General features: G+C 33.9%; 1 protein-coding gene across 1 annotated transcript in view; it reads left to right on the top strand.

Moving 5' to 3' along the window:
* Nucleotides 1-25825, top strand: part of LOC128989055 (probable chitinase 10) — a 50399-nt gene that overhangs the window by 10664 nt on the left and 13910 nt on the right. The window contains exons 9-18 of the mRNA XM_054410911.1: nt 1628-1765; nt 3736-3863; nt 9139-9196; nt 14983-15037; nt 17430-17606; nt 18033-18304; nt 19070-19191; nt 22787-22907; nt 24591-24773; nt 25099-25227. Coding sequence (XP_054266886.1) covers nt 1628-1765; nt 3736-3863; nt 9139-9196; nt 14983-15037; nt 17430-17606; nt 18033-18304; nt 19070-19191; nt 22787-22907; nt 24591-24773; nt 25099-25227 — 1383 coding nt within the window. The remainder of the gene's footprint in view (nt 1-1627; nt 1766-3735; nt 3864-9138; nt 9197-14982; nt 15038-17429; nt 17607-18032; nt 18305-19069; nt 19192-22786; nt 22908-24590; nt 24774-25098; nt 25228-25825) is intronic.

A 25825-nucleotide genomic window follows, 5' to 3' on the forward strand; every position in this document is an offset into this window, starting at 1 on the left:
AGGTAATCTACCATATTTTGTAAAGTACGCAATAGTCATATTAATATTTTATCTTCATTTTTTACCCATTTAATAGTTAACATTTTAGTATTTTGATGGCACCACCACACTAACTAACTATACTTGACATCCCATTGTAAATTTGGAAGGGTGTTTTTCGTGTCTAGTTCATGTTGGTGACTAATTAAGTATGGTATTATAGTATAGTTAGTTTTATTTATCAAAAATCGGTGAAACCCATCGCAATCGACGGTCACTTTCAAGGTTTACGACAATTATTCATCCCACTTAGTTGATATCAGAGTGATAGTGGTAGTGCCATCAAAATATTAAAATGTTAATTTATTAAATGGGTAAAAATGAGTATAAAATATTAATATGACTATTGCGTAGTTTACAAAATATGGTTGATTTCCTCACTGCATACAATATGTCCGATACTTGGTACGAGTTAATATTACAGTACTTAAATTACTTGCTTCATCTCCTTTTGAAAACTTCTGCGGTTAGTATTCGAATCGTGACGATTAAATTGTAAATCTTAAGCTACCATGCTAATATTATGAATTGGTTAACTGTTGCAGTTTGTTTGTTTATAGATTTATTATGATCAAACTTGGAAAATTAATTATTTCATACTAAGTTATTGATATTTTACTAAAAAAAACACACACTATAATAACCTTCCTGTAGCAGCAAACCTAGGTACCTGTTGAATCTAATTTTATTTAAATACATTTTTTTATAAAACATCCAATCAAATGGAAATTTGCTGAGTCTGCAGGTTTGCTGTGGCAGAGTTGTTTTACTCATAAAATAAGCTAAAATTTTAAGATTTTATAGTATCACACTATTTAACTAAATGGGAAAAATTATCATAATCCTTGAAAGTAACGGTCAATTTCCATGTGTTTCACCTATTTTTGATAAATAGAAAAAACTAAATATACTTAATAACAAATAACTCAAAAACCGTTGGGTTTAGAGAAAGATGGTAAATACAAAAAATGTGTATTTTTAGATGACCTACATTTCGTACATTTAGCTTTTTCCTGTATCTCTAATAATAAAGTCACTATAGCGAAAAATACAGAAATATGCCGCCATTTTCCAATATGGCGGCCGTAGCACAGCTTCAATTTTAGGGGACTTTTAGTATGTTCAAAAGGAAGGTACACCCAACATCTGTACCAAATTCCCCGGTTGTGCTAATTTTTTTTAGGTTTATGGAATTTTTCTCTTATTTTTACTGCACTATAAATACTACAATAATTGTTTTGTAAACCTGGGTTTAGTGATCATACGTTGCATATTGCCACGAAAATGACAGGTTTGAGTATATTGATTCTCAATATACTTAGGGGCTTAACAGCTTTCACTCAAGACTTTCTATTATCAATTATTAAATTCCTCTCGCTTGGACACCAGGACATCCTTTTCAAATTTTATTTTAAATGGTTAGACCCTTGTTTAGGGTTAGGCCCTAGTTCAGGGCTAAAGACTAGTTCATATTATTATCAGATAATAATTCTACACTTTCTTTTCTTTATCACTTTCTTATTTTGATTCTTATACACTTCATACACTTAACTAATTACTTTGTCATATCATTCCGTGACATTTACAGACGAGGTACGCCAAGGAGAAGGGTCTTGCGGGGGTCATGTTCTGGACTGTCGACTATGACGACTTCGTCGGTTCCTGCAACGGCGAGAAGTTTCCATTGATCAACGCTGCAAAGAAAGAACTTTTCTTGACCAAAAAAGCTTGACCCTTATAAGGGAAACTGTATCAAAGTGTTTAAAAAGCAAATTTTAGTTGGAATTTATTTTAGTTAACAGCCTCTATTTGTACTGTAAATAGCTTTAGAGCCACTGAATACATGTCACAATTTTCACATTGTTCCAAGTTATTAGTAGCCTATTACCTGTCTTGTTTTTGACCCATGAACTTGTATGTATGGTTTATTAATCTATAAAACAGTTAACTATATTAAACATTCGAGTCGCGCATCATCATTATCTCGTGAGACGATTAAAATATCGAATCATACGAATAATTTTCCGAACAAGATCGAATTGATCAAAACTAGCATTTGTGTACACTATAAAGTATAAATGATTATAGTTGGATTTATAAATAATAAACATGTCATATTTGTATTTCATGTAACATGTATCACGAAAATAATATTGATAGTTTCTTCTACGCAAACAATGGGTAAAAAAGCCTCCTAGTAGATATGACTAATCCCATGAATCCCAATGAATGCAATGAAGTAAATACAATACTTGTAATATCATCGAAACATTATTTGGTAGTTAAAACCTCCAAAACTTGTTTGGATTAATGTCAATCCAAAAACACTTGAAAGATCTGGTGATATAAGGTTGGTCTCTGTTGCAGTACAGCTTCCAAGCTTCGCTTAGTATGCATAGCAACTCGCCATAATCATTACACTTATCAATTCTTAGATAAACCGAAAACATTTATCCCGTTATTTTATGAAATAAAGCTTTCAACTATGAATTAACAAAATTACATTTCATAGATATGCAACATCAAAAATTATTACATTATTAGTATATTGTCCATACGGATTGTCAATATTCGAAATTAATTGTTGAAATGGCTAGCTGGGAGAGCAATAAACTGTAAGGACAATAATAATAGTAAGAACAGTTTTTATAGCATATTTCAATATTTTATAGCCTACTTTAAATTAGGAAAAATATTCTACTATTCACACAATGCAGAGCTTATAATTATTATACTATATACCTGATATAATTAACAAGTACTTAACTTAATTTAAAGTGAGAAAATAAAGTCAAGAAAGCCTAAGTCACAAAACAAACATAAAAAAAGTTAGAACAAAGGTTTTTATGAAGAATATTTACTATTAAATGCTTAATAAAATTTAGCGCTTGTTTCAATTGTTTGGAAAATTGTAGACGTAGGTCTACAAGAAAAGTTTTAAAACATTTTAAAATATATTCATCGTTACTTTGACAATAGCTGATGGTTATGTTTACTCAAAATCTTTCTGTGAAATATTTAATGGCTGGTAAATGTGTCTAATGTTATAAACAATATATTTCAAATTCACCAAATAGCGAGCTGGTAATATAAGTCTTCAAACCTCACAATAACCCTTGCTTTCAGCGATTGCCATAAATGTTTTTAAAAGACTCTTAGTTTAGTTAGACAAATTAAATTTTGCTTTGAACAAAACTTTTCAATTAAAACGTTGATGAAATTCCTTTACATTGGTGACAACAAAGGTTTCTGCCAAACATATCATAGGCCTACACTTTCAATTACATTCGTGTCAACCATACTTCTATATATACATCTATCTAGTGTGCAACGACATACACAGTTATGTAACCACACGGTATTAAAAAGGGAAAAAAATGCACTGTATACAATAATGTAGTTGAGAGAAATTCCGAGCTCACATTGTACGATTCGTGAGGTAAGGATATTCCTCCCGTTTTCAAGTACAGTAACTATAAATATCCATTTACCTCATTGACGTATGAAAAGCCTATATTTTATTGTTTAACCTCTGGAGCAAATGAAACAACTCGAGCAATGCTCGGTCCCCTGGTACTTACAATTAATCGTAAAACCCAATGACGCATATAGAAATGCGTCTTGCGTCATGTGAAATTTACAATTATGTTCTGCAGCTTGTGAAAATTGTAATACTTCTCTCGCTCTGCTGAGTAGCCTCTCTCTCAGGTGGCAAGGTCTGGCAAAGTTCACATCACAGGTCAAGGTCAGATGACCTACGAGACAACTGGTGACCTTGAAATGACAAATGGCAATCTGCAACTATGCGTTCAATTACTATACTGGTAATGCACTGTGTAAACATGCGAACACTAATAGTTTATCGTTACGTTAGGAAAGCCCCTATCTGCCAGAATCAAGAATAAAGAATCAAAAATCAAGAATTGTTAATCACCATAAGCATTATGTAGCCTACAAATACATGCTTGGATGAACGTCATTAAAAACTAATGAGTGTCTAATAGCTTTACGGGCAAGATAAGAACAAACATATAACAAGTTAGTGCAGTGTAATACATGCAAAGTGCCACAGTTAACCTTAAAAAAAAAAATGTTGGTTTTAAAAACATGCAAAGACTAGAATACTCATGAAAAAAGGCGCTCTGTGTTTACAATACAAGCAGTGTATAAATAGTTTCCTGCACAGGTTCTGTAACCTCAGGGCTTTATTGTTCGTTATTTAATAAAATAATTAGTTAGATTTATGTTGTGAAGAGTATTGTGTCTTATTTTGTCCGTATTTTAGTATTGTGTCGTGTCTTAGTTTATATTCGAATTAATACAATAACATGTAATACTTATGTACAACCTTAGTGTATAAATGTGTATTGTATTGTACCTGTTGTACAGTATTTTAAAAGAACAATAAATAATTTTTCTATTCAATTCAATTCAGTTTTATAATAAATTATTAGTAAACAACACAGCAGGGACAAGAAAAGAATAAACAATTTAAAAGACAAAAACTTACAACAGACAAATAAATACTTTTAAAACAACGAAGCCTTGGCTATATCACAGTCGGTCAGAATTTAAAATTAACATCAGGCAATTCAAAAAATAATACAGTTTGTAGAAGGGCCTTGCAGCCAACCAATTGTAAACAGACAGTTTAAACTCAGTGAAAGACACATTAGGTGCAGAAACAGGCAACTTGTTAAATAAATTAATATACATAGTGATGCTGGGATTGCGATTTACGCAAAGGAACATAAAGCTGTTCGACTACGAGTGAGGACATGTTCCTAGTGCAATAACCATCTACTACTTCTGAGTGGATACTCGTGAAGATGTTGCTTAGCATGCAATAGACAAACAAATATATACAGGTTAATGACTGACCACTGTCAAGATTTCTTCGCTGACAAAGAGTAGTTTACAGTGTGCTTTAAAAGCTGAGTTTGCGATTATGCGTATCGCCTTTATTGTAAGCGCAAGATTTTATCAATACTGTGGCCAATCCCCCAGACACAATTGCCATAAGAAATTATTCCATTAAACAAAGCAGAATACACATTTCCAGGTAAAAGCCTCTTTAAATGCCACAAAAGAGAAATCACTCTAGATAGTCTGGTCCAAACATTCTGTATGTGAGAATCCCAGGTAAGTTTGGTGTCAACGGTAATACCTAAGAGCTTAAGAATCAACAACTACATCGGATTGAACATCCTGGCACAAGGGACATGAAGGTCACATGATCTACGTAGTGACTAGTGACCTTGAAATGACCAACGGTCATCTGTTCCTTACGGTGATTGTAACCTATACCTAATATTTCTCAATTCAATAATAGACAGCTAACAAGGAAAATGATACAATTGTGGCTGTTTATTACAGATTTTACTATAAAACAGATATGTTTAGTTCTAACTCGTTAAATGCTTTATTACCGTTGAGTATCATGTGACCTACAAATTTAAATCATAACTTGTTTTTATTGATAACAACCAAATAGAATAGTTGAACATGGAGCTTGGCTTGTGGATTGGATAAAGCAGGGTATTTCTCACCTGAAGTTCCTAGTTCAAATGTCATCAGTCATGAATCGTTCCTAGTTTAGTAATGATGTAGTTCCCTGTGTTGTTTAGATAGGGTGAATAAAAAGTCAAGACCCCCCATATAACATTTTTCCAAGCTTATAATGAGATATCCTTTTGGTTTTCGTACAATCTTAGCAGGAAGTTTCATTTTAAGATTTTTTAATGCGGTCCGCCAAAAATGGGAGGCTTTGAGGATAGCTCAAATTTTTTGAACGAAACTCATTTCACTTAAACTCATTTTCAAGTATTTGCAAAGACTTGAAGAACGGTGAAAACCAGAGTTCGCTATCTCTTCTCTATCTAAAATGATTGTCCGTCAAATGTATTGAAGTCTTACACATTAAAAAGATAACAAAAAATCTACGTAAATGAAATATTGGCTACAATGTTTGATAGAGAATGCATTGTATAGAATGCCTAGTCATTCTGTAGAATGCTTTCAAAGTATTGCCGGTAACAGATACACGACTTTTAATATAAGTACTGTAATTTTTGAATGAATCTTGAGTGTGCACTCCTTTTTTTCATACATTTACTGTTAAATATTTCTATTCGGATGATAGAAAGTCCTAGCCGTTGTTCTAAAGGGTAGAACCCCTTGTATAAGGTGAGACCTTATACAAAAATAAACTTTTTAAATAATTAATTCAAAAGACGACACTTACTTTTACATAAAGGACGTGATTATCTTAACAACGCCACTAATATAATTTTACTGAAGTGGGAATAGTTTTAATGCTTTTAACACTTGGTCCACTAATACACCTCTAGAACCAATACATTCGGCCTTGCACAATCGTTCGCGTGTTTCCTGTTGAGTTCACTAGACGGTATAATTACTTCAAGGTCAACGTATAAACGCATCCTAAATAGTCCAAAAATATAAATGACTTTTTTTACCTTTTTACATTTATATAGAACAATTTTATTAAGAGGAAGGTACAAGTGTCTCTTGCACGAAGACCGCTTAGTGATTGTACATGCATTTTTTGGATTTCGTTATTTGTCACAAAATGAATATAAGAGGCTAAAACCAAACGCTATACTGTGGAAATGTTGATACAATTTCTGTTTGCTCCGTTCTCACAATATTGAAATTTCATAACAGAATTAAATAAAGGGAAATTAGGTAATTATGGGAATAAAAATAATTTGTCATTCAACGATGTTGAATAACATAAACTAGTTTGAAAATAAACTCGATCACCTACATAACTCATGATTCTATAAATGAGTCAAGGGACTGGCGCTCAACGAATGTCAGCTTCAATAGTTACACCACAAAGCTCGCAAGTTATGATGGACTGTAATAGTAGTTTGCATCACTAGGAGCGAAAGTAGCTCTTTTTGGTACGCAATCGTGTAAGCGAGAAAATACAATTAAGTACCAAAAAGACACTTTCACTCCGTGTGAAGAACGACTATTTTCATCATACTGTGGAAATAACCTTCTAATCGTTACAATATTATACCACATAATTTGAGGTTATACAATGAGTCTCAGGACCTATGTTGCCTCCTAAAATCAACACTAAGTGGCATCTTCAACAGATTTACATTAGTGAATTACGAAAGTAAAATCTGACTAAAAATAATTGTTATAGTTAATCGTGAATAATTAAGAGAGAGTTCCTCTTACTATATTATTCATTCTGATAGCCCCTGGACTACGAATAATGACTTATATAGGCTTACCTCCGTCAGTAGTCCAAAATTGTGTCTTTTTCAACTAATGTTGTTCAAAGCTTACATGTTTCGTTGCACTGCAACATCGTCAGAGCTTTTTGTCAAAAACATTAAATGATTTACACATAAAACAAAATACGCCAGTCTACCTACAACCGCTGCCGTGCCGTGTCGATAGCGCTATCGTGTTATTACGTGTTTAAATGTTTCGTGTTCCGTATTTTGTTTTATGTGTAAATCATTTGATGTTTTTGACAAAAAGCTCTGACGATGTTGCAGTGCAACGAAACATGTAAGCTTTGAACAACATTAGTTGAAAAAGACACAATTTTGGACTACTGACGGAGGTAAGCCTATATAAGTTCCTCTTACTCTTAATTTGTTTGAACCATCGATGTATAATACATTATATACATCGATGGTTTGACCTGGCCTACTATTAGGAGTATAGCACCTAAGACATTGTCATCCATGGGGTTGAGCTAATATAGCAGTATCGGTGGAGTTTTGGTTCCCAAGTACCCAGGTTCAAATCTAACCAATAAACAAATCATTAATTGGGTATCCATGTTATAATGTCACAACATTGTAGACCTAGCCGTAAATGCATAAACCTGTCCCTGGAGAGCGTACCCAACACCTAACCCTCCCAAACCTAAGGAATGCATGGGTAGGACAGAACATTTTACCAATTTACAACGCCAGCACATCCTGACAATTTTTAAGATGACAATGGGTACAGAATTAGAGCGTAGATTGAAAATGAATCAAAATTTCCAATAACTTGGTAATGCTGGTTTCATTCAATAGCGTCCATTCACCTGATTATAATCCAGTAATCCAGAAACCCAAAGATCAACGCCTGCTGACTTCTGTAATTTTACCACGTTAGAGTTTGAATCCAAGCCATTGACTATTTCCAAAAACATATTTCCCAAACATCTGGCCCCCACTTTTTTCTAACCACATTGTCACAAAGCAAACCGTTATTGGAGATTGGTTGGATTTGAACATTGACCTCAAGGATAGAAGTACTCTTTTCTAATCACCTTAACTCACTAAAAAACATGGAGACAATAAAAAAACAAACACACACACACTACTATAAATAGGCTACACCTTAAATCACCTGCATTTAGTATATTTTATACTACCATCATCCTTTTAGTTGGTTAATAAAAATACCTGTTTTATAATGACATCACTCCAGTATTTCTTTCTGTGTACGTGATTTTAATGTCTACCGTTGGTGTTCGTCAAACACTGTTCGATGACTAATCGATTTTGATTACTAAGTCTTAAAAAAAAGTATTGAATTAATCATCTTATTCCATTTTAGTTGGATCTTAATGTAATATCTTAATGTAATAAATTTATTAAAACGTGCATCTGCTGTGTTTGATGATGAGATAGGCCATTTTAAAATGTTAATATTGTTAACATGCGTGTACCTCAACTCAGACAAATTATGTTGAAAGTAATATCAAATCATAAAACAGTGAGAAGATTGAAAATTACACTAAGCCAAACCCAACAGAAGGACAATAAAAATAAGAAGTAAGGTTCATTTTCATTTTCAAAAAGCCCAAAAAAGAGAACTGGTTTCATAATTGACGAATCCATGTAAAAAAATACTACGTCCTAAACCCTTAAATTCATACTCATAGCAATTTTAAGCCCACTGCTCCACTTAATGACTAATCTACACGAACTCCGCCAAAGGAAGTGCAAAAACCTAAAATGATGTTTAGTCACCCAATAAGGAAATGTTGTCTAAGGAAACCCATACGCCGCTGGGGAGAACTGGTTTAGAGTATTGATGAGCCAGTTATAGTACCCGCGTCCCCCTACAAGCTATCAGTGGTCGACCGACTCGACGGGGAGTTAGCAAGGTTAGTTGGCTTATACATACTCTCATGGTTAACAACATACCTTAGTCAGTAGACAAGGAAGGGTCAAGTTTCACTTATGCTATTAATAGTTTAAATAGTTGCGTTTATTCTTAGCTCCATTGTTCGTACTGAGTGTTCAACATTGTGGATTGTGTTGGATATCTATTCTAAGATGGCTGCACAGTATAAGTAAAAAATATTAGAGATAATTGAAACCGTTTCTTCTTTTTTTTTTTTTAGGCATTTTCCCAACGACGTAAATTTCAAACGATTTTAAGAAAATGCGATCAAAGTCTATACAGTTTTGTGGATTTGCCGGGAATCTAACCCGTATCTCATCTGATAGCTATTTCAATATGAAAGGAAGTTGAATAACTTCTTGATCAACATCATAGTGTTATTAAATGACCTGAAAAATATATATACGTCTAATAAAACGTTTAATAATATATTTACACTTATACTGTTGACTCACAAGACGGTAAGTACATATTGGTTTGTAATTGGTAATTGATTTCGATTCGTCACTTCAATCATCATCAGACCAAATAGGCGAATAAGGAAAATAGAGAAAGGAAGATAAATTAAGTTGTGTCAGCATAAGTCATTGAAATATAAAAAAATCAGGTATTAACTGTTTTAACCTTAAGCTTTACAGATTTTAGTAAGCTTATACTAAAACTTAATTCGAAAATAAATTTTAGTTTTTCATTTAGAAGCTGGACATGTTGTATCAGTTTAGGTTTCAGCTAGCATAATATAAGTAATGTCTTTTGTGGCTTGGCCATTTAATATTTAGTTCCACCTCAGTACCTTAACCTACATTCCGAAAGATAAGGAAGGTTTTGTCATGACTAAAAACGTGCTTTAGTCTACTGATAGGACAAGTAGCACATTATAACTCATATAAAGTTTTATTAACTATTCAACTTCCTACAACACATTAGACTTATCGATATGTTTAAAGTTATAATATAAATTTAATTGATTAACTGGGGCTGGATTCAGAAAATATCAATTGAACATAAACATTGCTCAAAATTGTTTAAGATATTAAAGTAACCACAAATACGGCTAAAATAAAATGGTATAAAATACTTAAATTAAACAGCTTAAATAGAATTAATGTAAAATATCAAAGCATATGTTGTTGAGTTATCCAAAAGGTTGTTTCGAAACTATTACCACAATACATTATATGTTTACCAAGAAAATGCCAGCTTTAAAATTTAAAGACACAAATAAGATGACGTATCGGAGACTAAAATCATTCTTAGACTCCATACGAGAACACAACTGAATTTAATTATTAAATTCAGGGAGTGGGTTACCTCTAAGAAAAAACTACTCTAAAAGAGATTAACATCGCTTGCTAGATTTAGAGGACTCAAAAAATGGCTATGCTGTTTTTACAATTAGTTTGAGTTTGAAATGTCAAAAAGTGACCTGAGGCGTGACACAGCTTGTCAGTATATTCATTGAGTGTTATTTTACAGAATAAATACTTTAAGAAAATTCTATGACAACAGAGTAAAGAATACCCCCGCCGCAGCAAACCTGCAGACTAAGCGAATTTCCATTTCCCTGAATGGATTTACACTAAAATGTCTCCTTAAAATTATCACATTTATTCCCTATTTAAATAGAATCAGTTTAAAACATACTTAGGTTTGCTGCAACAGGGAGGGTAAAAGTGTTTTTTATGTAAAATGTGAATAGTTAGTAAGAAATAAAAACATTTTCCAAATTTGGGCAAAATATGTTTATAAACAAGCAAACTACAACAGTTTACTTATTCTCCATAAGAATAACATGGGAATTTTAAATTTACAATTTTTTGGAATTTTCTCCGTAAACATTAGGCGCATTATAACGCTTCAATATACTAAATTATTTGTTTTTTTAAGCTCTACAAAATAGTTTCGAAAGAAATTGCAAAATTTTATGTTTTTTGGGTCAAAAATGGGAAAAACCCATTTTTACCCCATAACAGCCCCCATAAACCCCCGTTCCCATGGTCCGATCATGCTGGTTCGCGAACTCGTTCGAATAAACGTAGGTTTACACGTTTGTACCAAATTTCATCAAAATCGGATCATTTTTGCTCGAGTTATCGCGCTAACGGACACACACACACACACATATATATATATATATATATATATATATATATATATATATAAATATATATATATATGAATTTGAACGGATGGTGTTTTTGACCTCTAGGGACCTCAAAACGAAAAAAAAAATCGGTCCCGGGTCCAGGTCTTACCGTGAGTACTACGGTAATAGCTTATTCCCTATATGGGAAATTCGCTAATAACTAGGGTACCCGTGGGCAAATAGGGCTAGAAATTTGTCTCTAAGGCTAGACGAATAAAACAATACCTTTCAATGACTACTTTATAGTTAAAACAATCAAAATCCAAGAAAATATCATAATCCCTACATAATATAAACTAAATATTTGTTTAAAAGAATACCTCTACCATACAAATATCACAACTAATTTGCAACATTGAATGTATGTCTTTCGTAGATATATACCGTAATGAGTACAATTTACGTATCTCAATTATGTTTCATATATCAATAAAAGTAGCCTATTTACCTATTTAGCATTCATGTTCATAAACTGTTTGTCTCTTGCTTACATTCTGATTGTGGTTAAACAAACAACGGAATGTAACCATCGGTTAAACAAAATTAATTCATTTTAGGATAGGACCTAATTAAAATTAATTACTGTTATTAAATAAAAATAATCAGCAACACTGGATCTTTGAAATAAAACAAAGGTAGGGGCGAAGGCCTAAAGGTTGAGTAACTGTCTTGGCTGTCATTTAATTATCATTCGTAACTCCACTGTATCATAAGCTGTATAATGACACCTCAATCGTAGGGCCTATAGATTGGTTGAGTAGGACGGGTAGAAACAGAACCCTCTTAGTAATGTAACAGAGAAATTGTACAGTATTAGGTATATCAATTTTGTCATCAAACAAGAAAAACGAATATTTTGGGAATTATTATAATCAAGGATGGCTACCAAGGTTATTTAAGTTTAACTCTTGTTTAAACACAATATTAACAATAGATTTTCCCCAACACAGGCCTTAAAATCCTCAAAACATTACAAGGTTACAAGTTGTATTTACAGTAGAAACAGTCATTTGCCCTAGGACAACTTATTAAACCCAAAACATATTTTACAAAGCTAACGACATCAACAGAGTAGCGTTTTCCTCCATCAACTATGTCTACAGAACTAACAAAACATGATGGGTTATATGAACTATATTTTATTGTTTTTGTACGAGTACATTAGTAACGACATGCAAACGTATATTAGAAGCCTTAGGTGGTTTCACAAAAAAATGAAGAGGCTTAGTCAAAACTTGATTTATCAAATTGTACATAAACACTGTCAAATATCTCTAAAAAGCATAATAGCACACAAAAATTCAAGGTGGGTTTTTGAAATACCACCAACCAAAGTAGGTACAGTTTGCCCTCGATAATCCTAAATTTGAGTTAAGAAACACTCGGTGATTGGCGCGACGCATCAATGAATGAGTCATTGGTGGTTGTCGAGGGTCGCCGGAATTGTACCCCCCTGGAATTGTACCCCCCGGAATTGTACCCTATGCCAACATCAAAATATTTACGTACGGGGTGGAATTGTACCCCCCTGGAATTGAAAGCCAAATGTGTACGGGGTGGAATTGCTTGGCTTGTGTACGGGCTGGAATTGTACCCCCACCCATTCGATAAACTTAATTGGTATTATGAAAATGGAGTAGTAGAAAATGAAATATATACTAGTATTACATGATTCTGCTCGTATCGGGATAAGTGAACGTGAGCGCAACAATGGACACGACCACCCACACTTACCGGTGTCACTGGTGAATACAACGTTATTTGTATGGGCAATAAACAAAATCTCAGTCAAAAACAATCATAACTTCTCGTCCATTAATTAACACTTCTCGTTCATTAATTAACTGAAGCCATTGGTTTAAAATTTGTTTTGGAATTCCAACAATTATCGATAGGTGGTAAAACCATCGTTCCTGTACAAAACATAAATTCATAATGTATAATGAAAATTCATCTCTTTAAAATTGTACATACCAGTTTAACCGATTACCGTTTGTTTTTGGAAATTTTCCTTATTTGTTATTGCAGATACATTAATCTAACTGTCACAACGAGTTCCCACACTCCGCACTGTTCACCTTTACCATTTCCTTCACCACTTCCTACGACGTGGATCTGTTTCCATCCCTTACCATAGAGTTTTACTATTCCAGATAATATAATCGAACTGCCACAAAGGGTTACCACACTCCGCACTAGTCACCTTTACCACTTCCTTCACCACTTCCTACGACGTGGACCTGTTTCCCTCCCTTCCCATAGAATTTTAGTATTACAGATACATTTATTTAACTGCCACAACGTGTTCCCACACTCTGCACTGCTCGATTTTGCCACTTCCTTCACCACTTCTTACAACATGGATCTGTTTCCCTCCCTTCCCATAGCATTTTATTATTGTAGATACCTTAATATAACTGGCACAACTGTTCCCACACTCCACACTGCTTGCCTTGACTACTTCCTTCACCACTACCTACGACGTGGATCTGTTTCCCTCCCTTTTCATAGCATTTCACTGTTGCAGATACATTAATATAAGTGCCACAAAGGGTTCCCACACTCCGCCACTGCTCGCCTTTACCGCTTCCTTCACCACGTCCTACGACGTGGACCTGTTTCCCTCCCTCTTCCCATAGCATTTAAGTAATGTTACGGCAAGATCAGAAACATCTTCCGTGGTCGCGGCATAATCAAGAACATATTTTGTGGTCGCGGTAATATTGAGAACATCTTCTACAGCCATGACAGGATCGAGAACATCTTCTGCGGTCACGGAAATTTAAAGAACATTTTCCAAGGTCACGGTAAGATCGAGAACGTCTTTTGCGGTAACGGCAAATTAAAGAACATTTTCCGAGGTCACTGTAAGATCGAGAACATCTTCTGCAGTCACGGCAAAATAAAGAAAATTTTCTGAGGTCTTGGTAAGATCGAGAACGTCTTTCGCGACCACGGCAAAATTAAGAACACCTTCAGTAGTCACAGCAAGATCTAGATCATGTTCTGCGGTTTACAATAAAATCATGAACATAATTCATGATGTCGGTGAAACCGTAAACATCTCCACGAGCACGGTAAAATCAAGAACATCTTCCGTGGTTACGATACATCATCGTCGAGAGTAGTTAGCACAGCAGTAGGTGCACAGCATAGGGAATGATAACGCAAAATTACAACGGAGGTGAAAGACAACAATTGCTACTATCCCCTAGTCTAGGTTTAAAAAATTGTAATAGCAAACATTTTAGATCAAAATTTTATACATTTTTCTCAAGTACTCCTAAGACACCTTTTTACTGGGGCTTATTTCTAACCCCAACCCCGAGCCATCACTACGGAAAAGCCATATGGACGACCAAGACTGGTCCAAAAGTAAACATGATTTTAATAAAAATGGAACAAACCAGCCGAAACAGCTATGGGCCCAGTGACGTCATTTGGAATCCATAACGTTTCTCTTATACTATTCAAGCTAAAAGGTATTGGAAAGTTATTAATTCCTAAATAAAGCAATATTAACAATCATAGGAAGTTGTTAGAAATGGATCATATACAGTACCACTGCATATTTTAAGTCATAAAAGTGTAAAAACATGTTTGTTTGATTTTGTTTTCAGATGAGATCCCTAGTACTGTTTCTAGCATTGGTATACCTGATATCTTTAGCCCATGGTAAGTATTATATAGCATAATGCAGATAAAACAACCTTTAATAGATAACTCATGACTCATGTACAAAAATATGGAGTTACTTATTTTCACATTCTTAAGTTTCAAAACGTTTTTATGTATACAGGCAATTATCTAATTATCTCAAAAGCAATTAAATATTAGCACTGGACATGTTGATAAAAAAAAATTGGATCAAGCAAACTTTTCTAAAATGATGTTGAAAAAAATTAAACGTAATACAATCATGAAAAATTTTTTACAATTAATTGGAAAGAAATACAGGTAAAGCTGAATTGAGACGTTGATGCAGCCGTATTATTACTAACTAGCAAATCGTGCAAACATAAAGTACCACCACTTATGTCTTATTTTTTTTTATACTGACTGCAGGGTCAAGAGGCATGTTCAAACAATTAAAAATATTAAATTGTAATTTTGTTAAAACTGCTGTTTTGTAAGCAATGAGGCAAAGGGCAATCTTACAGTCACCCGACAAAGTGGGCTTCCTTGCACGGTTTATAGTACAGAAAGCCTTACTTTGGCGCAGAGTTTTTACTTTAGCTCACAGTATTCCAACCAAACAACACAAAACAGAGTGCTTTTATTATGCACGTAATCCGTGTACGCTTGAAAATAGGTTGGCAACACTTAAATAAATTATGACTACGATCAGCTGGTGCAGTGTTTCCCATTTCGTTCAGTGTTTGGATTTAACCTAACCAAAAAAACGTGTTATACAGTGTTATTTATATGATTTATAGTAACTGTAGGAAAATGTAATAGGTAACATGAGTGCAAACTGCCTTTTATGCACTCGAGAAACTTTCCACACTCGCCTACGGTCGTGAGTAAACATTTCTGCAAAGTACCACTTCGCCCACTAGTTACACAATTAACTATTCACTTGTTTTTACGTGGAAAGTTACAGTGCATTCCATCATTTAGTCAGTTGACATAACGGCATTGCATCCGTCATGTGCAACTGTAATTGAACGTCAAAACTGAACGATTTATCCGATTGTGTGACGTGTAACGTGTGTCTGGGACATTCAAGTCCGTCTCGAATATGTTCCGTTATGAAATATTTTATTCCTTAAGTGTAACAGCCACTCAAGATGCATTCACTTAATATGTGTTATTATTTATTTTACGGTTTATGTAATTTTATAAGAGGTGAAAAAGGTTATTTAAAATCAAAAGTACTTAATTACATGACCATTAGTAGGAGAGAAGTTTCATAAATGTACACAGTACAATAATTGTACAACATTTGATACAATTATTGGTTGTCCATTGTGCTTTGATATATTGGTTACTATAAAAACCTTTGTCAGATTTGACATAACAAATTAGCACTGTATTCAATAATTGTCATTAAAAACTGGAGCGCTGATCAGTTAATTAGAGAGTATTATTATTTTCAAAGGCATATGGTCGAAACTGTATTCTTATTTCAATTCGACCTCGGACTTTTGTTGGAAATATCCAGATTTGAGATAGATCATTATAGATTTTTGGCTACATAGACAATGGCTTAAACTCCTATAATTTCCAACGGATTTTACCCATTTCATACCGCTGTAACCGATTGCTTTGCAGCCCTAAAGCCATACAGCCGCATATCTTAAAATACCCCCGCCTCAGCAAGCCTTTCCAATTTACCTGCTTGGATTTGTACTGAAATAAAAAAATATATACCCTTGAAATATTTATTTTCCTATTTAAATATCATTAGTGGTAATGAGTATTTGCTGCTACAGGAAAGGGGAAATAAAGTGTGTTTTTATTGAAATGTTTAGCTTAGTATATGAAATAAAGAAAATGGCAAAATTTTGTCAACATTTGCCATAAAGGAAGCACACTACAACAATTTATTAAATAGGAATTTTAATTGAGATTTTGAGGATTAGGCGTACAACGATGATTTAATATACACAATTAGGCCTATTTGTTTTTTGTAGCTTAAAAAACAAGTTTTAAAAGATATTTTTCACCCCATAAAATCCCCTTTCCCTTATTCCGATCATGCTGGTTCGTGCACTCCTTCGAATACATGTATGGGCACACGTTTGTTCGGAATCTCTTCAAAATCATGTGATTTGTACTCGGGTTATCGTTTTTAAAGAAATAAGCTTAACATAGCTTAACAGGGAACTCAATCAAAAAAAAAAAAAAAAAAAACAGAAATAATTTGTTTATATCAATTTAGAAGTCCGTTTGAATTAATATCTCCTCTATGCATCGTTAACTAAACTAGGTTTGGTATGTAAAGCAATACGTGTTATTTTACACTTACGAAGAGTTCATAATTGAACTTTGGGAACTATGTAAATCACTAACTTAAGTTTTATGTGTATAGAATGATTTTTAAAATCTGAAATATTCTCTTTAGCCGAAACCTCAGCATCTACTCCTGGTAACCATGTGATCTGCTACTACACTTATTGGAGCTCTGGGAGGAATCCTCCATACGACTTCAAACCTGAGGACATCGATGCCTTCCTTTGTACCCATATCATCTACGCTTTTGCTATCTTTGGCAAGAACTATGACTTCGATACGACTCAAGGTTTGTTCAATCAATACATTTATTTATCTACAATATATCGACGTTAGAAATACGGTGTAATTGGTCTATTTTACGTTTAAAAGAGATTACGATTATTATACTTCGATCACAATATTTAGGCACTTGAGGGAAGGATTCTGTCCCCTTTACGTGAACCTTATCATACAAATAATAAGCTTATTAAACAACATACATTAAATACAAAAAAAAGGTGAACTATTCTAAAGTATTACTTGGAATTACTTGTGTTTGTGTAACAGCTGGGTCCGCTGTTCTAGGAAAATACTTGTTTGGAAGGACGAAAATCTTTGGGAAGAAGATTTTGGCTTTAGTGAGATTTCTTGACCTTGTTTACAACATGTCATACCTAGTCACTCAGCTGTTCTGTTTATAAAAGTGATATATGAATAATAATACTATTTTCAGGAAACTTCACTGAGCTTCAACCTCGGTTGATGACGCTGAAGAAGAGAAATCCAGATCTGAAGATAATGTTTGCAGCTGGAGGTTGGAAGGAGGGATCAACAGGGTTTGCCGAGATAACAAAGTCTGAGGAAACAAGGTCGATATTCTCGAAAAACGTCGTGTCGTTCTTACGGGAGAACGACTTTGATGGAATTGATTTAAACTGGCAACACCCAACAGTGAGAGAAGGAGGAAAACCGGAAGATAGGGAAAATTATGTGTACTTGGCACAGGTAATAATTTTATCGTTTGCTAATGCCTGGACATATACACATTATATTTTTCCAACGGTTACCATACAGCATATAAATAATTTATCTTTCAAACACTCTTCTTCTTTCAATCTTTCAACACGTTTTTAGGTTAGGTTAAATCCAAGCGTTGAACGAAATGAAAAACGCTGAACCAGCTGATCGTAGTCGTAGTATCTTTAATTATTGGCAACTTATTTTCAAGCGTACACGTATTACGTGCCTAATGAAAGCACACTGTTTTGTGTTGTTTGATTGATACTGGAGGGTGGCAAAAAAATGAGTGCGGCAAATTAATTAAATATATTAATTAACTACTTGGCGTTCTATAATCAGTGCAAGGAAATCCACTTTGTCAGGTAACTGTAGGAAAATAACTATTTCTTGTTTTGTAGTAACCATTTGTTGGCAGGCTTCGTGGAACTCAACTAAGCAACTGAGATCAAACATAAAATTGTCAAAACAAACTTGTAAACACGCCCTTTTCATTGGTGTAACAATCAGCTGTTTGAAATGACAAAAACGGACGTGCCGCTTAGTTTTGCACAATTCTTTTTGAATAACCCTGTATTTTATTAGATTCAATCCGCACGTTATTATTTTAAGATAGTAAGCCATTTATAATCAATGAAATATGGAGACTACAACCTTTCAACACCGTAATATTCTTCACATTCTTTTTCATTATTAGGTTGCCCTACTTCTTGTATTTCCTTCAAGAGTATAATGATAACTTTTGTGTTTTAGAATCTGAGAGATGAGTTTGACAAGGAAGCCGTGATATCTGGTCGTGCTCCTCTGTTGTTGGCTATCAGCATTACCCAGTTGAAGAAAGCGTTGCCTGCCTATGACATACGAAACTTTAACAAGTAAGTTTAAAATTAATTGTAATCGTAATATGCTCATAACCTAAGTGAACTAAATCTCCAAATGAACTATTGCCATTGTTTTTAGGATAGTCAATCAAAATACCATAATTACCTATCTAAAAATCGATATTACTTATAAATACGCAAGCAGGTTTTTTGTGACAATTACTCCACCGAAACTACTGAACCGATTGACAGGTTTTTGGTGTCATTGGAAAGAACTTAACGTGAAGTTGTGCAGGAAACTTTCTTTTTAGGGAAACAATCAGAGAGTTGGGCCCTGGGGCCCTTTAAAGTTTCGTATTTCTCCATAAGATTAACATGGGAAACAAACATTGTTATGAAACTCCAGCTGTTGTCAGAAATTAAAAGCGAGAAGAAGGACATATGTTGATTGTAAACAGTCAATAAGTTTGCTAATTTAATAGTTTGCTACAAATATTTAATGACTTGGTTGAAATGAAATATTTATTATTTGAATTTGGGCTGGCGTAAAATGGAAAAAGGCAAGAGAGCCTGGATAATTTTATATATATTAAAAAGAAAACTGAATTAACACTGTGCTGCATGTCTTAGTAATCATTGAAAGAGCCAATTTGCAAACTATGGAAACATAGGAATGTCATAGAACACCACTAAGGAGAAGAAATATAATTATTGTTTTTTTTTTAGAATTTATAATCATTATTATGGACAACCTAATGCGACTATGAGTAAAGCTATTTGTAGAAAATACTCAAAAACAAGTCCTGCTTTTAAAACGATCAGATATTTACAATAAATGTTTATGATATTTATCTGTTATGTACATCTTGAGTGTTTCCATAATCTTTGAGTTGAATCTTTTAAAGTCATCAGAAATTATAATTGATATTCCTTTTAAAATAATGCCTCTAATACTTAGCAATTGCTCGAATTCGAGCAACAGGTACACTAGCATTTTATATTTGAACACTAGGTTGGCACAAAAATACCTCAACACCGTATTAAAAAAAAATGGTTTACTGTGCACTGCCCTTGTGAGTAGAGAGTGCTATCTGGAGTAAGTTTCTAGAAAATTAGGTGGGAAAGCGTCCAAGATAACGCATGCGAGTTTGAGGGACTCTACTCAGTCAATGAGTCACAATGTGAACGAGTCAACGTCATGTTCATACGAGGAGGGGGGTAAGATGGCTTGACTCCACAACCCTTACGAATCAGTGCCAACTTGGATTGCTGAGAACTGGGATAATCAACGACAAGGGTTAATGTTTCTTTGTAAAGTTACATTTTATTTTATGTCAAAGGCAAACAGTTTTGAAAAAGGGACGTTATAAATTCTTCTAAATGTACCAGACACGTTTAAGTCACTTGGATTTCAGCTTTTTATGAGGGTGGTTTTTTAAGTAAGGGCCGTTTTTCGTTTGGATACGTAGTTCGCTCGTATGCAGCATCGAAGCTCCTCGTCCCTTACTGACTTCATTTGTCAACAGATTGGCGCCATTTGCGTTATTTGCAGCTCTGTAGTTTGCATGCACACTTCGCTGTGTGCTTTTAAAATTTTTAAAACTATAGAATCTACTGCCGCGTTTGAGATAAGGTCAGTGATACGTTGATTGCCATAAGAAACTCATCCGTTCTGTTATTTTTGTTCAGGCTTACCTTTATTCCTAAAAAAACAGTCCTCCTCTCTATGATTTGTCTTTTTACAAATTCGACAGACTTTAAATCTACAGTTGTTTTCATCATGATTGTTCTTACACATTGAGCACCATTTCTTTGGGCAGTTTGCTTTAAGATGTCCTGTTGTACCACACGAAAAACATATTACTTTCTTCTTCTTACCTCCATAATTTGCTTCCACTTTAAAAGATACGTTTTCATCCTCTTTACTTGATATTTTCACTTTATCCTCTTCTAGAGTCAGTCTTGCAATAAGATTCTCGAGGGTTTTGTTTGTCTCCTGAGTAGAATCCCAGGCACTGCTGAAATGCTTAAAGCGTTCCGGGAGGATAGTCATTATCTTTGAAATCATCATTTGTTCTGTGATTTCCTCATTTAGACATTTTAATTTACAAACAATGTTTTGAACTTCACTAATATTAGTATTTACATCTTTGGATTGGTCAAACTTGAAATTGTAAAAATCTTGAAGTAGTAAACATTTTTGTTGACCAGTGTCTTTCCTGTATATTCTCAATAGTGTATCATACATTTCTTTTGCTGTTTCACATGGCATGAGATGGACTTTCACTTTGTTATCAACTGTTCTCAATATTACATGTTTAGCAGTTGCATCTTTTGTCTTCCATTTCTCAATTTTGTCTGTATCACGTCCACATTCAGCCAAAAGTTCTGTTCCATCCACTATGTCCATTAATTTATTTGCAGTGAATAATATTTTTACCTCAAAATGCCACATAGGAAATGTGCTAGAGTCTTTCAGTTTTTGTATGCACACTATTTCATCACTATTTACTGATGTCATCTTACCCTTATTACTGTTTTATTTTCACATAAATATTTTTAGTTATTGTTACAAGCTTTTACTGGGACTGGGTCCATAACCTTCTGTTATTTTTGTAGTTTTACTTTTACTTTTATTACTTTTAATTATAGCTTTTAACATTTAAATAAGGATATAGATGAACTTGCAACAAACTTTATTCCTATTTAAACCATTCTTCATTATTGATCTTATTTACATAACACAAAACCAAAAACATATGGTATTAAACTATTAACTATTTGACAGTTTCTAGGAGGCAGAACATTTTGCCATTACACAAAGTACTACAGTATAAGTAATTTCAACAATCCGATGTTGATATTCATCGTTTGATGGCTTAAGTTTATAACTCTGATGCAATGGTAACAGGAAAAAATGCATCAATATGTTAGGGAGTTTAAAAATGACTGTAAAAAGTTCATTTCGGAAGGAATTGTGTTTTCGGTCTTCTCACAGAAGACCACAATTGAAAAAGAGTTCACGGTCATTTGTACACTTCATAACTCATTTTCACACTTATCCCTCACTCATAATTTTATTAGGGCCATAGCCTTCAGTCATCTGCTAGAATGCCAGCATCGGATATGCTTCTTGTAATCAAACAACGTATCACTGACCTTACCTTGCATGCAGGGAGAAATTCGATAGCTTAAACATTTTTAGAAACACACAGCGAAGCGTACATGCCAGCTAAAAAGCTGCAACATGGTGTCATTCTTTCACAAATGATGCAAGTAAATATCGAAGAGCCTCGTTGCTGCGTACAAGTGAACTACGGATCCATACGCAAAAACGGCCCTTACTTAAAAAAACCCCACCTCGTACTTTTAATGGCATGTCATTTCGTTGTAGTTATTTAAATTTGAAAACCGACTTAGCTTACCTTTCCCACTTATTTTGTAAAAACACATAGTACACATATTATGAAATCCTAAACACGATGTTTCTTGCACGTAAAAGCTGTTTCCAATTCATGTGTACGCGTGGTAATTCTTTTTAATCTTAGGTTATTCATATACATACTGCAACGAATTGTTCAAACTCATAAATGAACAAGGTGCAGTTGAAGTGTGCAGTAATATTAAGATAATATGCAATTATTTTCAGTTACATGGACTTCATCAGCGTGCTCTGCTATGACTACCAGTTCTCGTTCACCACCGTAGTGAAGCACCACGCCCCTCTTTACGCGACATCGGACGACGAGGATGATAAAGAATTGAACATTGTAAGTGGGAAAACGAGTGGTTATAATGCTTGTTTAGCAGTCAAAAGGTCGCTGGTTCTATCCTGTGAAAGGTCATTAGCTTTTCGAGTCAAAACTGGACCCAGCGATGCTCCTGATCATTGGGTTTTAAATTAATTATCTTGGCTAGTGAAATAGCTGATCTTAGTGAGTAACAAAGCTACATAGATCATATTACACCATTCTATCACGGCCACCTCAAGCTCCAGGGCGTGGCCTGGTAAAATTGGCAACACCGTAGTCGAGCTGCTCAGTGCTAGAAGTCTCAAAGCTAGCACGGTAAACAGGTGACGCACGCTCTTTTAATTGCATGTTATTAATTTAAATGCAATGTATAAATATAAATATAATATAATATACATTTATTAAAATTTTGAAAATAAAACATTATAGTGTTAATATATATATATATATATATTATATATATATATATATATATTGAAACCCTATTTTCGTATATTGTAAATGTAGTCAGTCATAGTAGTTTCAGTCAGTCTTCCGTCACTTTATTTACAGTGATGTTACAGTCAAAATGTTTCAATTAAAATAGTCTATCACCATCCATCTTGTTCATTGTTGCGTACAGTATCTAAAATATAAACACAATAATTTAAATAACAAAAAGAATATTTTCTGACATCAAATACGTCTGTCATGTGTTCTTGGTGGGAAGAAATCTGAAATTGCCTGACAGACACCTGCATAGCAACTGACGGACCTGCACCGGATGAGTGTAGATAGCGCAATATAAAATCTATTAAAGAATATTTTTGTTGACTGATGTGACTGACCTCGTAACTGATACGTAGGAATTGACTTCAAAAAATGCTGTTAAGTGAACCTTTTCAAATCTAAGAACTGAATTGTAACGGCTCGTTTAAAACGGTCGTAGCTAAGCAATTTTACCCATGCAGGTTGAAAAAAAAATAATCCACGTTATGTTTCAGGAGGGTTGAGGGAGTCAATAATGTGCTTAAAATCATGCTCATTCAGATATTTTCAGTGTTTGTTTGTTTGATATAGCTATTAATCTAAATCTAAGCTAAGGTGTTGTTGCTGTATTATTTTCAGTTTGATATTGTATTTTTATATTTTTTTATCTAATATTATTGTGCTGCTTATACAAGAAGTTATAAATATTCTGCTAATACAAGATATACGCCTATATCACCTCGAGCAATGAGAATTTTTTGTGTTTCCATGAGTGCTTAAATCTTCATTTTATAAGAAGCGTTATCGTTTACGTTTGAAATACGTTATCTTGCGTGCTTTTTTGAATAGTAAATAAATGAATACTAAAAACTATTTGATATTTAAAAAGTATTATTCTTGGTTTGTTGGTTACTCATAACTAAATTAAAATTATACACAATTAGGCGTACTAAAATGTGGTAGGCCTATATTTCGGGTTATTATCAATCATGTTACCAGAGGCTGAAAATGGGTTTTGATAAAACCCCGAAATAAGCTATTTTTTTTTAGTCTTGGTGCATAAATTTAATTTAGTGATGAGTAACCAAATAACATTGATAATTCCATTACGAAAACAAAACATACTGGAATGACTTAAAAAATTTATAGAAGTCTAATTTTATTTGGCTTTACCTCTATTAATATTATATATTATTATATGTTTTTAGTATAGCTCTATAACTCTTTCCTCAGGACTACACTATCAATTACTTCTTAGAGCGAGCAGCTCCGGAAAAGTTGGTCCTCGGCATCCCAACATATGGTCGTACAAAGAGGTTGATAGATCCTGAAGACACCGACCTGGGCGCCGAAGCCGACGGAGCTGGCGATAAAGGCCCTTTCACAGGGGAAGATGGCTTCTTTTCTTACTTCGAGGTAGTATCCAATATAGATTTTAAACAATTAGTTAATTTTTTGTCATACATGTTAACTACATGACTACCTACATAAGAAGCTAAATTAAATACTGTCTGTCTATTACTCTTTCACCAATTCAAATTTAAGAAAATTACATATTCTGTGTATTTTAATTAATTTATTTATTAATGATTGTAAATAGCTGCACAAAGTATAATTATTTCCCTTTATTAAACCATTTGGTTGTTTTTGTATCTAGCAGATGTGATTGAGGGATAAAATATTAGACATCGAACTTGTACAGTGGTATCAAAACAATAATATTAACTGTTTTTTTCTTCAGATTTGTTCCAAGATTAAGAACGAAAATTGGACAGTGGCGCACAGTAAACCACACGGGTCTGTTGGACCACACGCCTACAAGGGGAACCAATGGGTTGGCTACGATGATCCCAACATGGTCCGGACTAAGGTGATTTTTGACGTTGATTTACAACAATATAAGCCTATTTAGATTGTTACCCTTACTGAATCAAAGTACTTTTTAAGAGTTATCAGATTGCACTTGTCCGTCCACATAAATTTCAGAGTTCTGTTCGTGGAACGCATAAAACAGAACAAGAAGGAGCCGGTACAATATCATAGTCAACTAAATATACTGATAAATTTAATTGGTAGCTCTGGCACGAAAATCCAAGACATTTAGATTAACGTGTCTGCAATACTTATATGCTATAGGAAGGGAGGGAAACAGGTCCACGAAGTAGAAAGAGGTGAAGAAAGTAGTAAAGGTGAGTAGTGCGGAGTGTGTGAACCGTATGATAATTAATGTGCTGTGGATTGCCAGGTTAAAATTTCCATCATAATAAATTGAAATTAAATTGAAACTTAAATAATTAAATCCCAAATTAGTTGTAAATAAGACTTGAGTTTCCTTCAGTTATAAAGCTATAGGGCCTATAGCTTTTATAATCGAAATCAACTATACCGAGCCATGGCTTGGTCCCCTGGTACTAGCTATTTAACTTCTCTCCATCATCTAGAGAATAATCTAAATTACCTGTTGATTT

Source organism: Macrosteles quadrilineatus, unplaced genomic scaffold (genome assembly GCF_028750875.1).
Source record: "Macrosteles quadrilineatus isolate MER2022 unplaced genomic scaffold, UCM_ALF_1.0 Scaffold_3__2_contigs__length_128488019, whole genome shotgun sequence".
Taxonomy (NCBI): domain Eukaryota; kingdom Metazoa; phylum Arthropoda; class Insecta; order Hemiptera; family Cicadellidae; genus Macrosteles; species Macrosteles quadrilineatus.